Source organism: Diadema setosum, chromosome 3 (genome assembly GCF_964275005.1).
Source record: "Diadema setosum chromosome 3, eeDiaSeto1, whole genome shotgun sequence".
NCBI classification, from domain to species: domain Eukaryota; kingdom Metazoa; phylum Echinodermata; class Echinoidea; order Diadematoida; family Diadematidae; genus Diadema; species Diadema setosum.
Window position 1 is genome coordinate 43,416,467 of NC_092687.1, and position 24,684 is coordinate 43,441,150.

The following is a 24,684-nucleotide window of genomic DNA, read 5'->3' on the forward strand; positions in this document are numbered from 1 at the left end:
CATATACACCGTAACTGCAAAAATATTCCTTGGTAGTTTAATGAAGTATCACTGGAAAGGTTTTATTTTGTTTAACATCACGGAGGTCCTACGTAAGAATATCTAACAATGACTATTATAACCCTTTCTTCGATCAAGCTCATTATAATGTTGGGTAAATGCATACCGGCCGATATGATATGAGTATGGGTGATGACAGCTTAGTTGCTCAACCATTTGGTATGAAGTATTCATCTTAAGTCTATGAATGTATATTGAAATCATTTCCTTTCCTCACATAAGATGCACATTTTTATCAGGACATTGTAATCAATATGCACGGATCATCTTCCAACCTCCCCTTTAAAATTTCTTAACCACCCCCCCCCCCGCCCCCCGGTTGTTTATCTATTTATTTAATGTATACTTGCTCAGAACAGGTATACTCGCCTCCAGTACTCCTCGCTCGGAACAGAGCGACGATTCCTTGAGTCAGTGGAAACACTCTCCGGTCTAAACGACATGCTGAATTCTCCAAACTCATCCTTACTTATCATTGTCTGGTTAGCGCAGCTGCCATTGGCAACAATGATGCCTCCGTTTTCCAGACAATCGTCAATAAGCTCACTGCAGTACGGTGTGTTCCAAGAATGGTGGCAGCCCTCCCAGGGCAAATTGGAGGTGAAGGAGGCAAAACAGAAGTAGACGGAGTAGCTGATGATCACGCTGTAAAAGCAGCGGTATACTACCATGGCTAAGATCCGGCCGTAAGAAACACCTGTTCCGGAAAAGATGTTTTGATGTTGGTCAATATCGAGAATTATTACCTACACGAAGTTTTCCGAAGCAATTGCAGTTGGTATTTTGCAGGGTTGGGAATTCAGCAGGCGACATTAGAACATATCACGAGCATTCGGGGTTTTACATATTATACAGTGGACTTCAGTTATAACGAAGTCCTCGGGACCAACAGTTTTCTTTCGTTATATCGGAATTTCGTTATAACTGAACAAATAAACAATAGAAATACATAGAGTGGATGGTATTGCAGCCAAAATTTTTACTTCGTTATAACCGGAATTTCGTTATAACCGACGTGTTCGTTATAACGGGAGTGCACTGTAAACATTCCGGTCTAGCCAATCACTTTACATGTAAACATTCCGGTCGACCACAAAGCGAAGACATTCAAGGACGTCGCTGCGTGTCGCTTACACGCACCGCAGAAGAACGCCGATAAATCAACTCATACAAGGTCGACCACTTCCAGCAGCACTACACGTCAAACAATGACTAGTCCATTTGTGCTCAATAACTCCATAGTGACAATCAGTAACTGTTATTACAACTCTCCTAATTGAAACCGAAGCAAAAATAAAGTGTAAAAACGTTCAGATGTTTGAAGTTCGTCTGTTGCAACTACATATATCTTGGAAGTTGGAGTTGAATGGTATAGACCAATTCAAGCGACTGTTCAGGGAAGTGCGCCCTCTTATGGCGACGCCATAACTGGGGGCCATCCAGGCCGGGTCGCGAATATTTTTTTCGTACATGGAAAAGCTACAGGGCATGAATTATTCATAAGTTTAGCTTAGATTTTGAAGTGCGCAAGCGCGTGGACTTCGCTAAATTTCTATGGCTTGGCCTATTTGTACAGGGATGAACGGACTCGCATACTGTACGTTATTTGCATACATGGTCACATGTGATCACTGCGTGCGTACGTAAATGCTCGCTATTCAGTTTACATTCGATTCGCGGTTCACGAGCTCCCCACGTAACCCCGCTGGAAGTAAGCGGGGAGCTAGCGGCGAGCGAGCATAATGATTGTCAGCCAGAACAGCCCAGCGTACGCGTGGATAGGAGAGCAGGTACATCCGTAGTTCACGTGAAATGTACAACTTCACAAGTCACAACTTCTACAGCCATAGGCTTGTGGAATTGATGCCACATTAACACTATTCGAACATGCATAAATGGCCAAATAAGAGCTCTTTCGAAATCTTTTGCACAACCATTTTTTGTTTGTGGATCATTTTGGGCACTAGTATTCGTAAATACACCGCTAACCACAGTTGGCCTACTCCTGTATGATCTATGAAGCGGTAGTGCTGCCAGTGAACATGGTGACTCGAGATCGAGCATCTCGAGTTTACTTTCGAATTACAACGATAAGATCATTTCAAATCCACATAGGCCTAATAGTAGACCGAACTTCAGTAGAGTCTAGTACTGTTTTCAAACTGATCAGTTTATTTGAAGTAGGTGATATGTCCGCGTACAAGGTGATATGTGTGTGCAATGTGATGTGTAGTGTAGAGCTATTGCAAGCGAGCGACAGTTATTTTCCTGCATAGCGATATGCCGTTAATTGAACCTCGTCATGAGTACGCTCTGCGGGGCAAATGTACATGCACAACGCACACACAGACACAGACACACACACACACACACACACACACACACAGAGAGAGAAACATTACTACTACTACTACACAGTAGCTCGCTGCATGTGTACACAGAGAGTAGTCAGGGCTGTGCGAGTCTCGCTAGTAGAGTCCATTCATTGTGTACAAGTTGGCAGAGTCCTTGCGCTTGCGCACTTCAAAATCTAAGCTCAACTTATGAATAATTCATGTACTGTAGATTTTCCATGTACGAAAAAAATATTCGCGGCTGGGTCGGCAAGCGCCCTGCGTGCGTGGCAAGGGTGCCAGCGGCAGCCAGTGCTTTTACCACCCGGCGCCAGCCGGCCAGCTAGCTATCTCTGGCGCTGGCAGCGATCGACGCATCTGGATTTGTGACAACTAGAGTCTACTTTTTTTTTTTCGGTAGCTAAAAAAATAAAAAAATAAAAAAATAAAAATAAACAACTTATACCGACTATGAGCGAATGGGTAGATGACATACGGCTGTAGCCAAAACTTGAATTTCAAGGTAAATATCGGTACGATCCGTGAGTGTAGCTAGACTCTATTTCTTTGGTGATGACTTGGGTACTCGCGTGTAAGCCCCATATGTTCACATCAATTTTGTGTATAAAAAGATAATAAAAACCGCTGGGGAGAACTATTGCTAGGCGCAGGCAGACTTCTTGCTAGTAAGCCTAGACTGTTGAGAAGTTAACTGATTAATTAAATACAAATAATGAATAAGAATCTTGAGCTAGATATGGCGCTGTAAATTGCAACCTATCAGTTAACTTTTTAGGCTTTTGCCTTTACTCGGGAGTCTCGGGCCAGCGGGGTAGAATCTGCCTAACGTTAGATCTTATCTAGAATTCTAGGCAAGAGTCCAGACTAGATCTAGACCTATTGACTTCTAGAACCCTACATCCTATATCATTTTCGGTTGTCGATAACTTCAGGCAAGCCTAAGTAAGTAAACCAAAAGGAATACAAATCTACGCGTTTCTAAGCCGTATAATCTTAATTTACGTTGCCTGATGTCAACAGCCAAAACTACTATTTTAGGTCTAAGTAACCTTGCATAACATCACGCTAACGCCTAATATTATGATCTACAAAGGTGATTTTCAAATCATACTTTCTTAATATGATTATGAAACGGATGATTGCCACCATCCATGGTTTAATATTTATAGTAGGCCTATCACTTTATCAAAAATCAAATTCAGAGTTCCAGGCCAAAATTGAATAGGGCCTATGGTCAATTCAGTGCTGAAGATTGAAGAAGTGAAAACAATATAAGAATTTAACGCATCTTGAAATATTTATTTAGCTGTATTTGTCATAATATAGTATAACCAGGAAGTGTATTCTAACTTTGGCAAGTAGTGCACCCAAGCATTAAAAAAAATCAGTGAATTATCAAAATCTTTGATCTGAACTTGTCTTCTAAAATGAACAACATATTTTACGAATACGCAGTGAAAACCTAGTTAAATAGAGAATCTAGTAGGCATAGTTTGCTTCGATATCTATGCGTTTTTTATACCGTTGTATTTCACGTAATTGTCTCTAATTGTATATTTATCATGCGTCAGTGGTGTCTGAATTTCACACACTGACGTGCAGCTTCCATTTCCATCTTTTTTCCTGTAATTTGTGCACCCAAACTGCACAATATGTTTTCCTGATCCTTCCTTTGAAGTTTTGATTGTAGATTACTATGTCTGAATCACTCGGTTTGTCCAAAAGAAAAGCATTAAAAGCCGCTGAATGACTTTTCCCACAGTGAGTAAACAATCACAGTATTAGCGCGGCGGTCACCGACCGCGACGCAGCGGCCAGGCCCGGCTAACTATGCGCGATGGGTACGCTAGGCTACTCAGCTGCAAGTGCAACTCGCTGGGTTGCTAGCTCGCTGGAAGCCACCGTCGGACCCCAGTTATGGCGACCATTATAGCGCCTCTAGCGGTGGTAGGTGAATAGGTCATCGAAATTGAATCGGTCTATGGTATACACTGATGAACAATTTTCAATTATTCGACATGTTGGTGATGATCTATAGGTTGTCAAATGTGGCTTGATCTATATCATAGTGCATAGCCGTATTCACATATTTTCCTAATTTACCTAGGGGATAGGTAATAATTATGATATTGACTGGCCTTGAGGGAGATACCAGATAAATATTACCCGCATTGAAAGAATATTTTCTGGTATCTCCATCGAGGCCAGTCAATATTATGCAAATATTCAGCAGGCATCAGTTAGAATAATGTTGTGTTCTGGTGCTGCTGTCTCTTATCCCCCCCCCCCCCCCCATTTCTCTCGGCCTACTGCATACTAATAGGTTATCCTCATTAAAATGGTAAAGTCATTTTGTATTTATTGTTATTATTATTACCTCCGCCAAGGGAGGAGGTTATGTTTTCGTTGACGTTGGTTTGTGTGTTTGTGTGTTTGTTCGTTAGTTAGTTAGTTAGTTTGTCTGTGTGCAAAATAACTCAAAAAGGAATGAACGGATTTGAATGAAACTTGCAGAAAAGGTTTAGAATGATACAAATAACAGATGATTACATTTTCGTAGTGATCCGAGAATTTTGGGAAACACATTTCCACGAGAAATGGGTGAACAAAGCAAAAGATCTACATTTCGTACATGCCTTGCAGATTTCCTACTCTAATAGATATTATACTGTATCAAGTATTATTAGTTTTCTATGTTAGAGCATGAATGATATACATTGTATAAATATTAACAGTCATTTCAACTAACCATGTAATAATGATATTTTTCTTTTGTATTTAGCTTTTAGTATGAAGATCAAGGTGACCAATCTCGACTAGCACTTGTGCTAACTTTTGGTTTCCAACAATTATGCTACATGTATCATATTTCACTCTGAAATATCATCATTTAATCATGTTATTGTAAAGGAGTAACAGATCAGTATATTTTTTTCACATTTGTATGTAGATACAATTGTGTTATGAATCTTATATGTACATGTGCAAAATGTTGTTGCTTATAAAAAACTTCAAACTTCAAACTTCATTTATGAAGGATTTGTTGATATTTTGGCAGGTAGGGTCAATGAACATTACTATTTCTTTAACTATTATTTTTACTATTAATATCATTGTTATTATTATTGCAGCTATCATTATTATTGTGAATAAAACTATTTATTATTATTGTTATTTTGTCAGGCGCTGCCTCAAGTACAGATTCTCGCGTCGTTTAGGTGCTAAGTCCAGGTTCCTTTTCGTGATTTCTAAAGTATAAGTACGGATTTTAACTCATAATGTGTGAAAAACATTATGTAAGTTGAACACCCTCCCTTCCACAAGAGTAGCGGCTTCTTGACACACAGTCCCATCCTCGTTGTCTTCCATACTTTTATGATGACATGCAAGAGCGCAGGAGGCTTGTAGCTCATCGGAGCATTAGAAAAAAAGGGGGGAATCAACCTCGTTTAAACTTTTCCTGTGATGTACCATAATAGTACATCAACAACTGAAGTCCTCTCTGTGTCCTTGCTGAGTTTCAAACCCGTCAACAGTTATTTTGGTTATCACATTGTATGCAAACGTTGATAATCAGAGTATCTTGCTCTCTCATTTTCTGTATATTATATATTATTTCATACACCTAAACATATATATTATGCATATCCAGTATATATATATATATATATATATATATATATATATTATATATATATAATGAACAGTTAAAGGAATAATGATGTCAAAGCTACGCACCGATTTCTCCTTCCTTTCTCATATCTCACAAATATATATATATATATATATATAATAGGTGCCGCACACACATACACACACACACACACACACACACATAAAACATTAACCGCTTTTGATCCTTAGTAATATGAAAACTGTATATCAGATAGCGCTGCCATTGATGAGTAATAGTTGAACAGTGTAAAATTTAGTTAGAGATGATTTGAATGAAAGCATAAATCAGTTTCATTATATTCCATGATTAATTTTAAAGGTAGGTTCCAGATTTTGGCCAATTTTGTACCCTCTTTAAAGAATTTGAACTTTACACAGGAACCAATGATGGGCATGTGAGTGTGCGCTTACATGACCCCGAACAATGAACATGAATACCACGAAACCACTGTTTCAGAGCTCTGTTGACTAAGCTTCTGGTCTCTTGTTCCAAGGCACATGAATGCTTTATCAGTGATTCATGATGGATTGCCCTTGGCACTGCTAGTCTGAATTCATGGTAAAAATGCATGCACATGAAAGTGTAAGCGCATGTAGGCCTATCCATGTGCTGGCATACACTACATAATCAAAATCAAATCAAATCAAATCACATTTCAGGATGAAAAATTACTTACTTTGATAGTGGAATTCGTCATGAAAAAACAAACAAACAATAAAGCATTTAAACTCTGGCAATTGTCAAGGAAAATTATCTTGGTTTAACCACACACTCCCATACACACCAACTGACCCCAGTGCAAAGATAGAATTTTGGTACAGAGGGTTGATTTTGGAGCAAAGTCTGAACCCCAGCTTCAAGAATATAATCGAATTTAATGAGATTCATGCTTTTCTATTTCAAATTACCACCAAAAGAAACTGTACACTATTCAGGTTTTGCTCATATCAATGTCAGTGTAACGTGATATATAGCTTTTGAGCTATCAAGGATCGAAAGTGGGTTTATTTTTCGTAACACCCATATATACATATATTATATATATATATATATATATATATATATATATATATATATATATATACATAGTATATGTTGTATATATATATATAATATAATACACTGTATATATACATGCATGCCATGTCTGACGCATGAAGGTACAACTGACAAAAATAGGAGCCATTACCTCTCATAATCGGAATCGCATTCCAGACACTCTTCATATTGCTGCTACTGTATTGACCTACAGCAAACTCCAAGACAACCAGCGGTAAGGCGCCCAACAATACGAAAAGAAGATATGGAATCATGAAGACAACTGCAAGGGCAAATAAAACCAGGATTCAAGATGAAGTTAGGACTGTTGCACGAAGGGGAGAAACAGCATTTATGTGAAGAGGTTGATTGAAAAACTAGGTATCTGGCAATTTAGAATATTTGCGATTAAACCTCCTACAAGACAAAGAAAATGATATGAAAACATACCTTTTTTTTTCATAATTTTTAGAAAAGTTGTTCTTGCGCAACATTGGATATATCACTTAACATTTTTGCGCTAAAACTCTTCATGATGATGATCTGGTAAATGCAGCACACATCAGAAGATTAAGAAAGTTGGACGTTCCGTTCGAAATACAGTAGTTACGTCTTGTAGATTTATAACAAACGTAAACAGAAGGAACCTGACCAGAAATGAATATGATTTATTATATATCACATGTGCCGCAATCACTAGATAAGCTTGCAACTGTAATAGCCTTGTGATGTCACAACATATCATGTTGTTCCCTGTCTACGAAACATTAGAATAACCTCTTTCTATTCGAGCTTATTCTTGGATAATAAAAGGGCACTTGACATTTCAGAAGGCAAGGGGAATTACAATACCCTTAAAATTAAATGGGAACCCGTGTGATGTGCAAGAAATGACCAATACCGCAGAATTGTTTACTACTTAAAGTCTAACATCGACAATGGAAAACAACAAAAAGAAATATGTTACAGATATAGCTTGATTTTTATTGAAAATTACGCAATTCCTCGACTCTTACTGTCGAGGGTAGTAATTACCTCTGCTGCCGGAAGAGGTTAGTCCAGTGCTCTTTATGTAATTCATGTTTGAAGAGTGAAAATAATTCTTTTTCCATATTTTACCTACACGACGTCACAAAGTTTTGTAGTCTTCTCGTCCAGCGATTGAATGCACAAACACTTTAAGAAATAAACAATTTTGATAGGATTTTCCGACTTTTCTCCTTTTCACTGATTTGTTCTACAAACAAGAGAAAAAGGCTGCATTTTCTCTATTCACATTTATCTGTGGATGACTTCTATCATATTTAAGTTCGGACCAAGGTAAATTTGGGAGATTTTGAAGTTTGGTCTTTTAACGAAACATTGCTCGCGATTAAAGGGTGGTGAAAAAGTGATTAAAGGCGGTTGAAAGATAATTATGCCATCTTACACATGATCACAATTATACACACACACACATATATATATATATATATATATATATATATATGAAGAGTTTGTTTGCAAAAACCGATAAGTCCATATTTGCCAAATGGAGATATTTGCGATTAAAGGTCAAGAAAAATAAAGAGAATAATAAGAAAATTTTTGCTTCTTTTGACCATAACTTCAAAGATATACCTTTATATGTAGTGACCAACATATCATTTAAAAGGTATTATTTTGTACATTATGACAGAAATCGAACTTCAAAATCTTCAAAAATGGACTTATCGGTTTTTGCAAACAAACCCTTCATATATATATATTTGGGTATCAAATCCAGATAGAAATAGAATCCCCTCATGAAGAATCTTCTAGAACAATAATGCAAGAGATAACAATTATTTTTTTAGTTCATTTCGAAGACATATACTGATTGAATTTGAGTCACGTCAGACTATTCCATTATCAAGTCATCTGAGATTTTAAAGTAAATCTGAACGAAATTATTCCTTTGGCAGTAATGTTGAATAGAGTGATAGAATAATCATTGAAAAGGATTTGAACTTGGTACCAGAACATAAAAACGACCCAAGATTATTACGGAAAATTTAGACAAAATAGAAATCGTGAAATAATTTCCTGATTTTTTTCTCAGTAAGTAGATTGTTATTTACACAAATTTAAATGTAAAACGTTCATTTTACTAATCATTTATCTTTGCTGACTTTGTAAAGGCTCTCCAAAGACGATAGCCATATTTGGACTTGGGTTGTTCTTATATCCAAGTATTCAATTCTTACATTTCAATGTAAGAATAACTAATAATGGACGAAATAATGCTATTCACAAATCTAGAATCGTTACGCTGCTCTACAAAACCTGTAAAACGTAACAGCATTATATATTTTTTTTCTTTTAGGGTATACTGTGAAAGAGCAGCTTTAAAATTTAATAAGGGACTTTCCTATCCTATATAAATATTAAGGATATTCCATGCACTCTCAAATAGTGTGTACAAATAAAAAGAGGTTAAAAGAGTCGATTCTATTCATTTTCTAAAACTAGCAGTTATCTGAATTTGATATTACAAAGAACAGGATACTAAACGCCATCGAAACACTCTGATGTGATAATGAAACCTCTCGAATAGTATGTTCAAATAAAAAGATACTAAAAGAGACGGGTTTATTCATTTTCTAAACTTAGCAGTTCTCTGAATGTGACAAAGAACTTAACTCCACCAGAACAATCTTACGTGATTATGGAAGTAAACTGAAAATTTGCACTTGCATTCAATCTATTCTGTTCATGACTGATACTGACTTTCTCAATGATACATGTCACTATTACTTCAAAAGTTAAGAAAGTTGAACGTAAAGAGTCTTTGAAGGGTTTTTCGTACTCTGAATCAGTAAATCTAAGGGAGCCTACTCATCAGGCTGAAAAAAAAAGTGTTAACAAAATCTACGAAGAGAGAAAAAAAAATCATATTTGTTTTATGATACTAGACTTTTGGAGAACAACGGAAGAAGAATTGGGGTCCGACAAATATAAATATATAAAAACAAACACACACAAATGGATTGAAAAGGTCAACCAATATTTACCTGTTTTGAGTCCGAAACCTAAATGAAAATTTGACGGTTACAAGTACCTGACATCTGACATGTCTGATTCTGGTTTGTGCCTGTTGTGACATTGGTGAATATGACTAGGTCTTAACACCACTTAATTATATTATTGAATTAAATGCGTACATAATATTATGTTTTCATCATTTCAAGGTACGATTTACATTCGAGAGCGGCGATTTATAAAAAAAAAATGTTTGACTTGGATCACAAAACATCTTCTCATAAAAAAGAATTACAACAAAACTCTAAATATATGGAGGTATCACTATTTCACTCAATAAAACATAACTGCGGACGGTTTTACAGTCTAACAATAATTTTTACAATGGTTGTTTCCATCACTAACTCACATTTTACAACTATTTTGAAGCACTAAAGCTGTTTTTTTTATCTGCAAAAGGTAAATAATGCCTTTAATTTTTATTTCTTATTGTTATGCCTATTTGAGGTTACTTTACTGTTGGTGACAGGAAAAACGGGAGAGATGTTTGGGTGACGGATCTTGGTGGGCAAAGTAAAAAACGAAAAACAGTAATTAAAACCAGCAAAACGTATGAATAAAAAAAAAATTCAAAATTCTAGAACTTGAGTATTCTAGTCAGCATATAACTGATATTTACGGGCCTGAATAAGGTATTAAAGAGGATAATCAACTTTTCTCACGGCTTGTCTACTGGAAAGTGTGTATACGTATGCATGTAGTTGATGCGCTCTGCAGACCATTGGGGGAAAATAGTTGTGGATTACTGGCATCAATTCACCTCCTCTTTCCCGGGTGCCTACTCAAGGGTACAAAAAATGTGAGCCTGCATTGTTTTTGTCAGTGTCTCAATATTTTCACTACACATAGTATAGGTTTTCCCGGTTGATTTCATAATTTTGTCATTCAAGTTTTTATTCCGAGGATTCAATTTCACACATTTCACGCTCGCAAAACTGAATCGGCAAATAAAAAAAAAAAAAAAAAAAAAAATCGGTCATTCAAATTCACTATCAGAGCAATCATTGTTAATTCATTTGCGTCATGCAAATCTAAGATAGAATAACGCATTCCAGCAATGAGTATTCAAATTCAATACAAGTCGGCGACGGAATCTTGTCGGTCATTCAAACTCGTGAAAAGGCAACCATATTCCAAATATGTGACCCTGCACCTCAAAACAAACAAAAAGTCGCCAGACATGAATTTTTAGTTAAGACCATATTCTAAAAGAGCAGACTTTAATCTTTAAAACGATGTATAACTCAAATCATATGGACTCTCCTAACCTATCTAAATATTGGAAAGAAAGCACAAACTCAAGAAAAGTGTGAACTGAGAAAAGAGGCTCTGAAGTACAGTGTCTATTCAAGTGCTTTTCCAAACCGTGCTGGCTGTGCGATGAATGGGACAAAAAACAGGAAGAAAACCACCAGAGTAACAACAATGAAGGGATCATCAGCTTAAACTGAAATTAAGCATGCCTCATTAACACATTCTGACCATAATTAATGCCAACTTTCAAAGCAGTTATAGCATTATCCTTTCAAAAGTTATTAGAGTTGAATGTGAAGAGTGTGGACAAGGTTTTTCAGAAATGAAAAAGGGATTCTAAAGACACACGTAATCACACTATTCTACCAAGAATGGTCGAAATAAACTGCTAAAAAAAAAACACACTTTCCTGCCCGTTTTATGATACCAAATTTTAGCATAATGTAAAAGAAGACCCGCTCTTGCAGAAAATATGAAAAAGTCAAGTTCGGCTAGGTTGACCCATTTCAGTTATTTTCAGTCCTCACGCAAAATCAGTGTGTGCTACTTTATGTTCGTTTTGAGGTGCACGGTCACATATGTGCATTCAATTTAAAGGACGTCTGGAATTTGATTTAGATGGGGTCGTGTAAATGTGTCTATTTCACTTACTTTGTTGGACTTTACGATGAAGAACATTCATTTTCCCGTGTAGGTCCACCTTCTCATTCTAAAATTTGAACTTCACGAGCATGACGAGGGAAAAATAGCACGCATATACCACAAGCACATTAGGCACTACAAACGGGCGTAACAGGAAAGGTTGATTGCAACTTCGAACACCCCCCCCCCAAAAAAAAAAAATAAATAAATAAATAAATAAAACAAAATATCGACTACATTCAACATGTAAATCATATACGTCTTGTTCGTTGTTTATTCATGTATTGTTGGTTCTCCTTTGGGGGACTATGTGAGATCATTTTGAGTCAGTTTGCCTTTAAATTCATTCATTTTGTGGTTAGTATTGGGGCCTTGCCCCATTTAGTGCATGCAAGGTGTCATTCAGGAGTATGTTTAGATTGTCGTGTTGATTGAATGCACTGCTAATTGGACTTTACAATTTAAATATCTTGAAAAGCAAAACCAAAAAAAAAATGAATACAGAACAATAAAGAACCTTTAAACAATCGTATCATACGCTAGCCTATCTAAGTTGTGTATAGGCCTACCCGTGTGCTTTTTTTTTTCTTTCTCCATTCCTCCTCCTCATCCTCACCCATTGCCCCCTTTCAAAAAATCCTTATATTTTCTTCATCAAATTGATTTCCTGAAATACGAAATTGATCACCTGAAAGCCCAAAACGAATTCGTATGCACGGGTAGTATTACTTTAATACAGTCAATTCAATTCAATTCAATTTCATTCAATTCAATTCATTCATTTTCATTCTTCTTCTTTCTTTTTTTTTTCAACAAAAACATAACACAAGATAAATCAGGTATTACATCATAAACAAAAACATTTGCCTTTGCAATAAACAAATGATATCGATAAACATAAGAGCGCATACTGGCAAATACAATAATAATACAAAGTCATGCTTCAGTTGAAAAAAAAAAAGGAAGAAAGAAAAGAGAGGTCCACTAAAAAGCAAAGCTTGTAGATTGTGAACCACTCACAAAACTTATGAATTACTACACACACTTGTGAAAAAATATGATATACGACAGGACGGGACAAAACAGAAGAAACACAACAACATGACACTACTTGCCAGAATAGATGAAAAATATGGAAGGAAAGAAAGAAAAAGAGAATGAGAGAATGCCTACACGCTGAACAAGGGAAATGGAACAGGGGATGGTAGAGAATGTGCTTCATAGAGTTGGTGCTGCATGCAGCTGAGCATGGATTGTAATGGCTACTTCTTTACGTAATAATGAAAATCGGTGATTGAATGATTGGTGGGTGGATGATGAACCCTGAGGTTGACGAAACCTATAACTAAGGAAAAAAAAAACATATCAGAGAGAGAAGAAAAGATTTCAACTTGCGCTTATACAAAGATGGGGAATCTTTTATTTCACAGCTCAGTGAGTTCCAAAATCTAGGACCAGTGTATATAAATATATTCTGGGCCAATAAAGTTCTCAGGAGGGGTAAATGAAACTCATTAGATTGTCTAGTGGGATAATCATGAAAAGACTGGTTCCGTGGGAACATTGAATTGAAAATACTGGGAAGTACATTTACATTGTAATTAAACATAAACTGACCAAGTTGGAAAAAATATAAATCTTTAATTTTCAAAATCTTATATTTAGTGAATAATGGCTCTGTAGGGGAACGTGGCGGGACGCCACAAATAATACGAATAACCTTCTTTTTTTGTGATAAAAGTAATTTATCTAATAGGTTTTGATGGGCACTACCCCACGCTAAAGGAGTCCGTAATTAAGATAAGGTATTTTTAGAGAAAAATACAACGTCAACAAAGAGGACAATGGAATATGAAACTTGAGTCTATTAATAATACCAATATTGCGTGAAATTATTGTACTAATGTTTGTAATATGCGGCCTCCACTAAAGTTTATCGTCCACTGAGATACCAAGGAATTTTATATGAGAAACTCGTTCTAACAAAGTGTCATCAAAAGCAATACCTCTTCCTAAATCTTCTAAAGAATTACTAAAAAACATATACTTAGTTTTCTTAAGATTTAGAGATGATTTATTCGCTCTTATCCACTGAGTTACTTTTTTCAATTCAGAATTAACGATGCGTGCAAGAGTATCTGGATTTTGGTGAGAAAAGAAAATATTTGAATCGTCAGCAAAAAGTATAAATGAGAGTATGTCAGATGATCTGCAAAAGTCATTAATATAAATGAAGGGGTCGGTGCAATATAGTGCTAACCCACACTTCTGTCAAAATTGAGTTACATGCATTTTTATAATCCTTAGCCTTCACTCTAACCTCCATGAAAATATCATATTTGAATTGAACCTATAAGATGGTAAAAAATGCATGCATTCATGTTTTATTAATGTACAATGTATGGACTTTCCAAACATTCAACAGCGATTATCTCAAAATGACTATTGTGTGGGTAAGCACTATATTGCACCGACCCCTTCAAATGATAAAAAGTAAAGTTCCTAATAAACTACCCTGTGGGACGCCACATTTAATGAATTCTAAACTCGAGCTGTACTTGTTCAGAGATACATATTGTTTTCGGTTATGTAGGTAACTCCTGAACCACTCCAAGGCCTTCCCGTGTATTCCATAATGAGACCGTTTATAAAGTAATATTTCATGATTAATTGTATCGAAGGCCTTGGAGAAGTCCAGGAAGATACCAATAAGATGAGAATGATTATCAAGTGTGCGCAGCGTGGTCAATAAACTTTAAAAGAACATGAATGGTGCTATGTTTCTGACGAAACCCAAATTGCGAATTTGTAAAAACATTATACAAATTCAGAAAATTTATTGTTCTTATAAATATCAATTTTTCCAATATTTTAGATAAAGATGAAAGCAAAGAAATAGGTCTATAATAATATATCAATCATCTCCTTTTTTTTTAATAAAGAGAAAACCTTAGCTATTTTCATAAAATCAGGAAAAACACCACTTGATAAGGATTTATTAAAGATATATGAAAGTGGGTCAGCAATTGAAGATATAATTCCCTTTAAAATAAGATTACTGATATCATCATAACCGGCACTTCGCTTGTTATTCATTGCGGTAACAATATTTATAATTTCATATTTTGTTGTTGGAACAAAAAAGATTTTTTTTTTGACTGCGGTATTTTTTCTGCTAAGTTCTCTCCAATCATTGAAAAATAAGAATAAGAAATATATTTACTATATCATTGGGATCTTCAAAAACTTTATTATCATGTCTTATTTTTATAATTTCTGATTTCTTTTTCAATATATTCATAGCCTGCTTCAACACCTTCCATGTATCTTTTATATCATGTTTATATTTTTCTAGCTGAATCATATAATATTTTCTCTTTTCCAACCGTATAATCTTCGTTAAAATATTTTTATACGAAGTGTATTCATTTTTTGACTTCTCAGTTGTTTTTTTTTTCATTTTGAATTTATGATATAACCTATTTTTCGTATTTATTGAATGAAGAAGAGATTTTGTAATCCATGGTAATTTGGGAAAAGTTTTATAATTAACTGACTGTTCTTTTAATCTGGGAATATATTCCTCTAAATATCTATTAATTATCCCTGAGAAATTCTCACACGTTACATTTATATCATTATTATCATAAACACTAGACCAATCAACCCTATCTAGGTTAGCACCAAGGCTAGCCAATTTTTTTTTTTTTTTTTTTTTTTTTTGGTGTAGCTCTACCTCTGGATGAAAAAGAATGAAACTTATTAACACATTGTTTAAGGTCAAAACATGCTATAATGGGAAAATGATCAGTAATATCAGATAAAATGATAAAAGAATTTAAAATCTGCACAGAATTAGTAAAAACATTATCAAGGAGGGTGGCGGAATGATTTGTAACAAGTTGGCTTCGAAGTTAATGGCAAAAAAAAAGCTGACAAAAACATTTCAAGAAATTCTTGAGATGTATTATCATCATTCTTAATCAAATCAATGTTAGAATCACCCATTATGAAAATATCTTTATTTGTAAAAAAAAACAACGGGCTTTTTAATAGGTTTGTTGTACAATTTGTTGGTCTATAAACAATACCAATCATAATATTTTCACTTTGCGGAATGAAGATTTCCACAAACAGGGACTCTAAAATATCATTCATGGTATTAAATTCATCACAAACACTATATTCATATTTGTGAAATAAATAAAACGCAACCCCACCACCCGTCCTGTTCACTCTGTTATTAACAATAAAATCATAGCCATTTAATGCATACGGCAAATTATCATCAGATGATAACCATGTTTCAGTTAAGCCTATTACTGAAATTTTTTGTTTATTTTGGTTATCTAATAATATCTGTAATTCATACAAATGTTTATTAATACTCCTTATATTTAATTGTAACACAGAAAATGTGCATTGTGAAAAACTCTTTGTAAAATCTTTAAATTGATCAACAGTGACATACTTAGAAGGAGTTTGAGTGAAGTCATGTTCAAAATCAAAAGCATTATATAAATCTTTTGAAGATGAGTTAACATTGTTGGCAATAAGATTACCAAAAAAAAGTAGACGAATGTAACTTATTCCGACTTAATTCCGAAGGGAAGCGTCTAAACAAATCAAAGAGTTCATCATCATCAAGGGAATCAAATGCTGCATTGAGTCGATTAGCCATAAGGAGAGTCATAAAGTATATGAAGGCATGTCAACTGACGAGTTTGTAAAGGAATGAAATATGATGGCACAAGGGAAGCACTAACAACCCCGGGTTCACGGATAGTACAGCGAGTAGGCAAATTCACATAGAGATAGATTTCTGGCAACATGATCAAAAACATAGAATACATAAGCAGCATAGGAAAAGAACATAGATTAATACATAAACAACACAGGTAGAAAGCGTACACACAATTAGTCAAAGTCTGTAAGAGAGGACATAGAGATAGCTCCCGAATTTGGACAGATTTGCCTTTTATAGGAAATAGTTATGAGTATTATCTAAACAAAACATTGATTTACAGGATGGAAAAAAAAAACACATCTGTAAATACATACTGTATAGCCCATCCTCCTTCCCGATTCAACCCTCCCGGTGTTCAACGCACTGAATGAATGTGTATAAAACTGCAGTTTAATTTGTGATTGATGGTGGGAAAAACAGTGGAATTAAAGGCACTCGCGTGTAAAAAGAGCAAAAAAAAAAAATCAAACAAACAGAGTGTTTTGATGAGGAGGGTGAAGAAGGCTAAGGTGGGATAGACAAGTATTCTATAGACATGTGTTGAAAAAATCAGCAAGAAAATGCACACATGTACACATGTACCGATAAAATATCATTAAATGCGTCTTATATTATGTGAATACCAATGCGTGAATGGAACAGGTTTAAGTTAAATTGCTGACATTACGCATGTCGGACAACTGCTGAAATGAGTGAACGTGTACGTATACTAATGATAACCCTCGTAGGGGCAGACGGGGCAATAGCAGTACTCATGTATGCGAACTGAATACCATACTTACAAAAGGTGACAAGAAACAAAAGCAACAACAGATTATTACAAAGTCTCAGGAAAAGCGATATTCATACATTTGGATGCATAAACAAACCGGTCTATTGTTCGAAAAAGGATGTACTGTATGTCCCACCTCCGCTCCCGATTCAACCGTCCTGGGGTTAAACATACCGATTGCATATAACTTGTATTGTTTGACAAAGTGGGGAAAACAATCGAATTATAGGCGCTCACGTATAAAAAAAGAGCAAAAAAGAGCAAAAAACCAAACAAACAAAAACAAGTGTTTGATGAGGAGGGTGAAGAGGGCGGAGGTGGGATAGACAATTTTTTTTTTCATAGGCATGTGTTGTTAAGTCAACATGTAAAACGCGAGGGCTGTTAAAACACACATACATTAATATTCAGCTCTTAAAAGACAGGGTAAATGAACTTGCGAACAACCAGAGCAGACAAACGACCTTCTCGGTCAAGGTTTACAAAAGAATAGAAAAAATGTGAAAACAGTTCACGCGTCATGTTACACAACAAGTAGAAAAATTTGAAAACAATTCATGCGCAAAGCGCAATGTCACATAACAGGGAGGGGTATACAGGACGGATCAAAATGGAGAATGAAATTAGTTGATCTGGCTATACGGTAAGTGGTTGAGGTGACTGCCCTCAATTGGTGGGGGGGGGGTGTAAGGAATGAAAAAAAAAGAGGATACACGTAATGAACCTCTGGTCTTATTCTAGCTCTGGTTGAAACATATACACGTGATTAAAAAAATCCGTGGGCATCTAGAAAACGAATACATCTGAAAACATTATAAGTATTTGGCCAACGACAAGTTGAATCCAAATTAGGGTACATCCATTATGTACATAGAATATTGATAGATGAGTCTTACAGCGTGTGAATACCAGTGCGCGAATGGAACAGGTTTAAGTTAATTTGCTGACATTACTCATGTCGGACAACTGCTGAAATGAGTGAACATGTACGTACTATAACTGATAACCCTCGCAGGGGCAGACGGGGCAGCAGCTGTATGCGAACTGAATTTATACATTTATACATTTATACATGCATGAATAAACCGGTCTATTGTTCGGAAAAGGATACTGTATATCCTGCACCTCCGCTCCCAATTCAACCGTCCCGGAGTTAAACGCACTGATTTCATGCGTAACTTGTATTGTTTGGCAAGGGGAAAAACAGTGGAATTCTAGGCGCTCACGTATGAAAAAAAAAAAAAAGAGAGAGAGAAGAAGAATAAAAAGTGTTTGATGAGGAGGGGGAAGAGGGCGGAGGTGGGATAGACAAATATTTCTTAGGCATGTGTTGAAAAATCAGCATGTAAAACGCTAAGGCTGTTTAAACACACATACAATTCAGCTTTTAAAAGACAGGGTAAGTAAACTTGCGAACAACCAGAGCAGACAAACGACCTTCTCGGCCAAGTTTTACTGGGCAATGTCTTACAAAAGAATAGAAAAAAAAATGTGAAAACAGTTCACGCGTCATGTTACACAACAAGTAGAAAAAAATGTGAAAACAATTCATACCCAAAGCACAATGTTACATAACAGGGAGGGGTATACAGGACGGATCAAAATGGAGATTGAAATTCGCTGATCAGGCTATAAGGTAAGTGGTTGAGATGACTGCCCTCAATTAGTGGGGGTGTAAGGGATGAACAAAGAGAGCATACACGTAATGACCCTCTGGTCTTATTCTAGTTCGGGTTGAAACAAATACATATGACAAAAAAATCAATGGGCATTGTGAAAACGAATACAACTGAAAACATTATGAGTATTTGGAGAGCTAAAAGTTGAATCAAATTGGGGGTACACTTGTATACATAAAATAGACGAGTCTGATAGTGTGTGAATACCCGTGGGGGAGTGGAATAGGTTTCAAAGGCACCTTGACCTTCAATGGAGGTGTACAGACCCTGAAAAGCTCGGTCGTGATTTGGCAAAAAGGTGTATGTCTGCCGTTTTACAGCGACTACAAAGCCGAGAAAATCGACTTTAAAGTTTTGGCAGTTTCCTTGACCGTAGAAGCCACCTAAACTGTGCAACGCTCAGGGATTCAATTCCATGATTTAGTGTACACTTCAAATTTTATTTCCTGATAATTTTCTTGCATCTAACTTTAAAGAGTACTTCAGAATTAGCACTTTTAGCATGTTTAGAGACATACACCTTTTTGCCAAATCACGTTTACAGGGACTGCGACCCACGCTATTTTGGCAAAAAGGTGTATCTTCACATACACCGTAAGAAATCATGCATTTAACTTGGCAAAAAGGTGTATGCATAGAGATACACCTTTTTGCCAAATTACGTTTACAGGGACTGCAACCCACGCTATTTTGGCAAAAAGGTGTATCTTCTCATGCACCGTGAGAAATCGTGCATTTAAGTTGGCAAAAAGGTGTATGTATAGAGATACACCTTTTTGCCAAATTAAACAATAACAAAATATACCAGAGATTTTGTAGGGAGAAGGGTGTATGTGAGACCATTTCTAATCAAATGTTAACTCTTGACAATCTTTACTTCATTATTACAAAAAGATTTTAAAAATAACAATAAAGAAAAATATCAGGATGCACAACTTGTTCATCAAACATAGAAAAATGTGCGCAAATTAGAACTCACCCTAGAGTCTGAATATTAACAAAACATGGTCTCATAGAGATGCATGGTTGAGGATTACAGCTGAAGAATTTTTCTTCTTCCTTCTCCTCCCTTTTTTCAAAAACTTCTACTTCCAATGAGATGATTTATTATATTTTTAGCTTTGTGCCCCTTTTTTCGACAAAAGGTTCGTGTGTTTTCTCTACTGAATGCTTTAGCGAACAAAAAGGCAGTTGTTTGCACATCATGTATCTGTTCTTAAAAACGCAGTTATCATGCTGCTCCCAATTTTTGCAATAAATTCAATAAATGTGAAAATTCAGGTAGGATCATTTAACTGTTTGCATCCACTGAGCTCTTTGAGCAGTACATCCAAGTATCATTTCCAAAGACAGGGACACATCTTTCTCTAGACCTTTGTGTGTAACTGCCACTAAATGTCTGTTAGGTAACAGCCCCATACGCATAGCGTAATGGGTAGCCGATCTTACAGTCACACAGCACACCATTACACTATGTACAGGTTTCTGCATGCACTGCACAGCACGGACAGTGCAGGGATCACTGTCATTTTGAAGCGTAGAGAACTCTCATCCCACAGCCACACTTGCCGGAAAAGCTGTCATTTCAACAGAAATGCTTGATTTTACGAATCTGCGCATCTAATGGCATAGAAGTGGCCATAGAAGTCTAGGACAAACGTTAGATCTGAACTTCTAGATATTAGGTTCTATCTACTCAACGACTAGCAACAAGGAGAAACTTCTGCAGTGCAACGGGCTGCCAGTTTGAGTCAGGAGCATGGCCCGCCACCGCACCGACCGGTGAAACGGTTCACATACATGCCAGCAGCACGTATAGCAGAGTCTATAATATACACAGAGTATAAAAGATACACCTTTCTGCCTTATCATACTTCGCAACTATAATTCATGATTCATTCGGCAGATGGATGTATCTAAAGATACACCTATCTGCCAAATCTTTAAGCTCTCCCCAGCGTGCACGGTTAGAGGTGTATCTAGAGATACACCCTTTTGCCAAATCATGTGTTCTCTATCCTGGTACGTCATTGTACGTCAAGGGTGTATGTAAAGATACACCCTTTTGCCTAATCAAAAGCAGGAAAATTGATACAATAATACAGAGATAGCCCCAAATATCTCGGAAACAAAGGATCGATGACTTACGAAAGTTGGTCACATGAAAATTTCGGCATCGAAAACCCCCCAAATGGTAAAAACCAAAAACATGATATTTTTCAGACATACACCATTTTGCCAAATCACGACCGAGCTGTACAAAGAATGAGTGTTATTTGGATTCCATAACATCTTGACAAGAGTATGTTTAACACATTATGAGTATAGGGCAAACGAAACGATCTAAGGAATACACACAGGTGGATATCAGTGAAGAGTGTATGGACGAGTTCTATGCACTCTGTATTCAATTGGGGACAAAAAGAAGAAATGCCGTACATCAAATACATGACATTAGTTTCCGTTTTGGGGGAAAATCCACAACAGGAATAAACATACGAGCCCGAGATTTAACTAGCATGAAATTGTACCTTACGAGGACAGTTCATATACAGTACATACATTTTCATGTATTCATTTGCTAAACACTTTGGGTGAAAAGGCAGTTGGCAGTTGATTCGAAATGAGTATATAATAATGGGTCATTAGACCAAACTACAGGGATGTTTGAATACTTTTGGTAGCATTGTAAAAACAAACAACCACTAGTTGTTCAAGGTAATTGCTATTTAAAGCATTTGAGGTGAAAAGGTGAAAAAGAAACATACAACTTATACGAATTTTTTAGTATATCATGTGGAAAAGTACTGTAACTCGCCCAAGTGCCTTTGGTATTCTTCTTCAAGGGAGATACACAGCAGAAATGTACATACAACTCGTAAATTTAGCTGGTCACATAACTGACAAGGGTTTTAATAACATAAGAGTAGGTCGTTAACATTCAGATTCAGATTCAGATTCATTTATTGTCCATATATGAAATTCTTCTTGTTGGCATATGGGTGTACACCTAGGAATATCTGCATACATACATACATACATACATACGTACATTCATGTACATTTACACATGTAAATAAATACAACATAACACAAAATTTAATAACTCATGGGCAGATTAGAAGAAGTAAACATACACTACTCGCATTTAGAAATTGAACACATGCGTGAATTTGATTTGACGGCAAAGCTGCCATGAATGGAATTCATCTCGCGGATTCTGAATTTGAATGTTCGAATATTTTTCACGTGGATGCACTGTGTGAATTTGAATGCACACACTCAATAATTGGAATTACAAAAGTGTGAAATTGACCGGGAAAATCTATATGATTCGCCGTCTTTCTACTCGGTAGTGCTGATCAAACAAAATGCATCGATAGTGACAACAGAGAAAAAAAGGTAATCAATGAATCTTGTCATGCGTGCTTACCGCCACCATTACGGTAGAACAGGTAAGGAAGCCACCAAATATTCTCCAGACTGACCACGTGACCGAGGGAGGTAACCATGAAGTCAAAACGGCTACCCCATGTTTCCCGCCTTTTGTTACTCTTTGCGCCGCCAGTTGTCTATTGAAAAATTGATAATGATTGACTGATTGAGTGAGTAAGTGATTCACAAAATTCATATACATTATACACAAGCATGTACATAGCTTGTACATGGAATATGTTATTATACATTAATTTGTGTGGAAAGTCATAAGCTATATGAAAAGCATGATTGTGACGTCCAAAATTGATAGCTTACGCATAATTATGTACATAAACATCACCCCCCTGAAAAAAAAAATGTATTATGAACGTTAATGGATTCATAGATACGGATATGAGTGAAAAGAGAAAGGAAGAAAGCTAGAGGAGAAAATAGGAAACATGTACTCTAAAGAATATTATACATTAAGATATCATTCAATACATCATCTGTGCAAATAAATAGAAATTCTTTACAGAGACGATTGTAATCTTGCCCCATTGATTGTGTCACGCAAACTTCATCTAACAGATGAAGACCTTAGACCGAAACGTCAGTAAAAAAAATAATCTTTGGCTCCTACCGTGTCTGTATATAATATTGATAGTTTTGAAGATACTTTAGTGAATACATGATTTTTACCATACTTTTTATCTTTATTTCCTTTTGTGGTTTGTCACAACAACGACAACAAAGCATTATCATCGAAGTTCTTTAATGGACTCACATAATTCTCCTATTGATTGCACACGACTGACACAATCACAGTGTACATAATAATCATTATTCAGTCCGGCAAGGGGGATTATTATACCACAAATGACATCAAGCGTTTGATAACAAGTTTTTACACGTTAACATAATATCATTCAAATCAAATCTTTTGTACTTCCTTCCATTGCCCCTCAGGTACCTGAATGAAAAATGATATTTCATAACAATGTTTTGATATTCCTATACGAGATAATTGATATCATGTCGGCAAATTACAGTCAAATACTGTACGTTACCCTTTTTGAGACTCATAGACTGCCTATTCATTGACTCTTTACCAGGCCAATTTTGTTATAATTCAAGAACGTCAGTAAAAAATAATCTTTGGCTCCTACCGTGTCTGTATATAATATTGATAGTTTTGAAGATACTTTAGTGAATACATGATTTTTACGATACTTTTTATCTTTATTTCCTTTTGTGGTTTGTCACAACAACGACAATTTCATTCTCAGAATGAAATTGTTAAACCTATAAAATTTTTGATTAATAAATCCATAACCCTTGGTATCGTTCCCAAGAAATGGAAGATTGGTGAAATTATTCCTGTACATAAAAATGGTGACAGATCGATTCCAAATAATTACCGACCAATTTCTATATTGTCATGTTTATCCAAAATCCTTGAGAGAGTCATACAAAAACAGTTGATTAAGCATTTGAATCAGAATGATACTCACAATAGAACAATCGGGTTTTCGTCCTAATCATTCTACTTCCACAGCACTGATTAAGGTCACGGATACGTGGTTAAAAGCCATGGATGAAGGAATGTATACAGGTGCCGTATTTGTCGATCTTCAAAAGGCTTTCGACCTGGTCAATGTAAAATGCCTTCTCAATACAATGCGTAAAATAGGGATCAGTAGCACCTCGCTTAAATGGTTTGAAAGCTATCTCTCGGATCGGAGGATTGTTACTAGTATAGGGAATTGTTTTTCTGAAGAATTACCCATTGAGCTGGGGGTGCCTCAAGGATCTATCTTAGGTCCCTTGCTATTCATTATATTCATCAACGATTTACCTTCTGTATTCGACTTATGTAGCGTACATTTGTATGCGGACGATACAGTTTTATATGTTTCTCATAAAGACCCGTGTACAGTTCAATCAATTTTGCGATATGAGCTTCTGAAACTCGACAAGTGGAT

At 35.9% G+C, this 24,684-nt stretch overlaps 1 protein-coding gene across 1 annotated transcript in view; it reads right to left on the reverse strand.

Moving 5' to 3' along the window:
- LOC140246898 (sodium- and chloride-dependent creatine transporter 1-like) overlaps nt 1-24,684 on the reverse strand; it is a 51,208-nt gene that overhangs the window by 22,773 nt on the left and 3,751 nt on the right. Inside the window, exons 2-4 of the mRNA XM_072326223.1 lie at nt 22,716-22,854; nt 7,280-7,411; nt 430-757 (exon numbers count right to left, since the gene is read on the reverse strand). Of these exons, the coding sequence (XP_072182324.1) occupies nt 430-757; nt 7,280-7,411; nt 22,716-22,854 (599 nt within the window). The remainder of the gene's footprint in view (nt 1-429; nt 758-7,279; nt 7,412-22,715; nt 22,855-24,684) is intronic.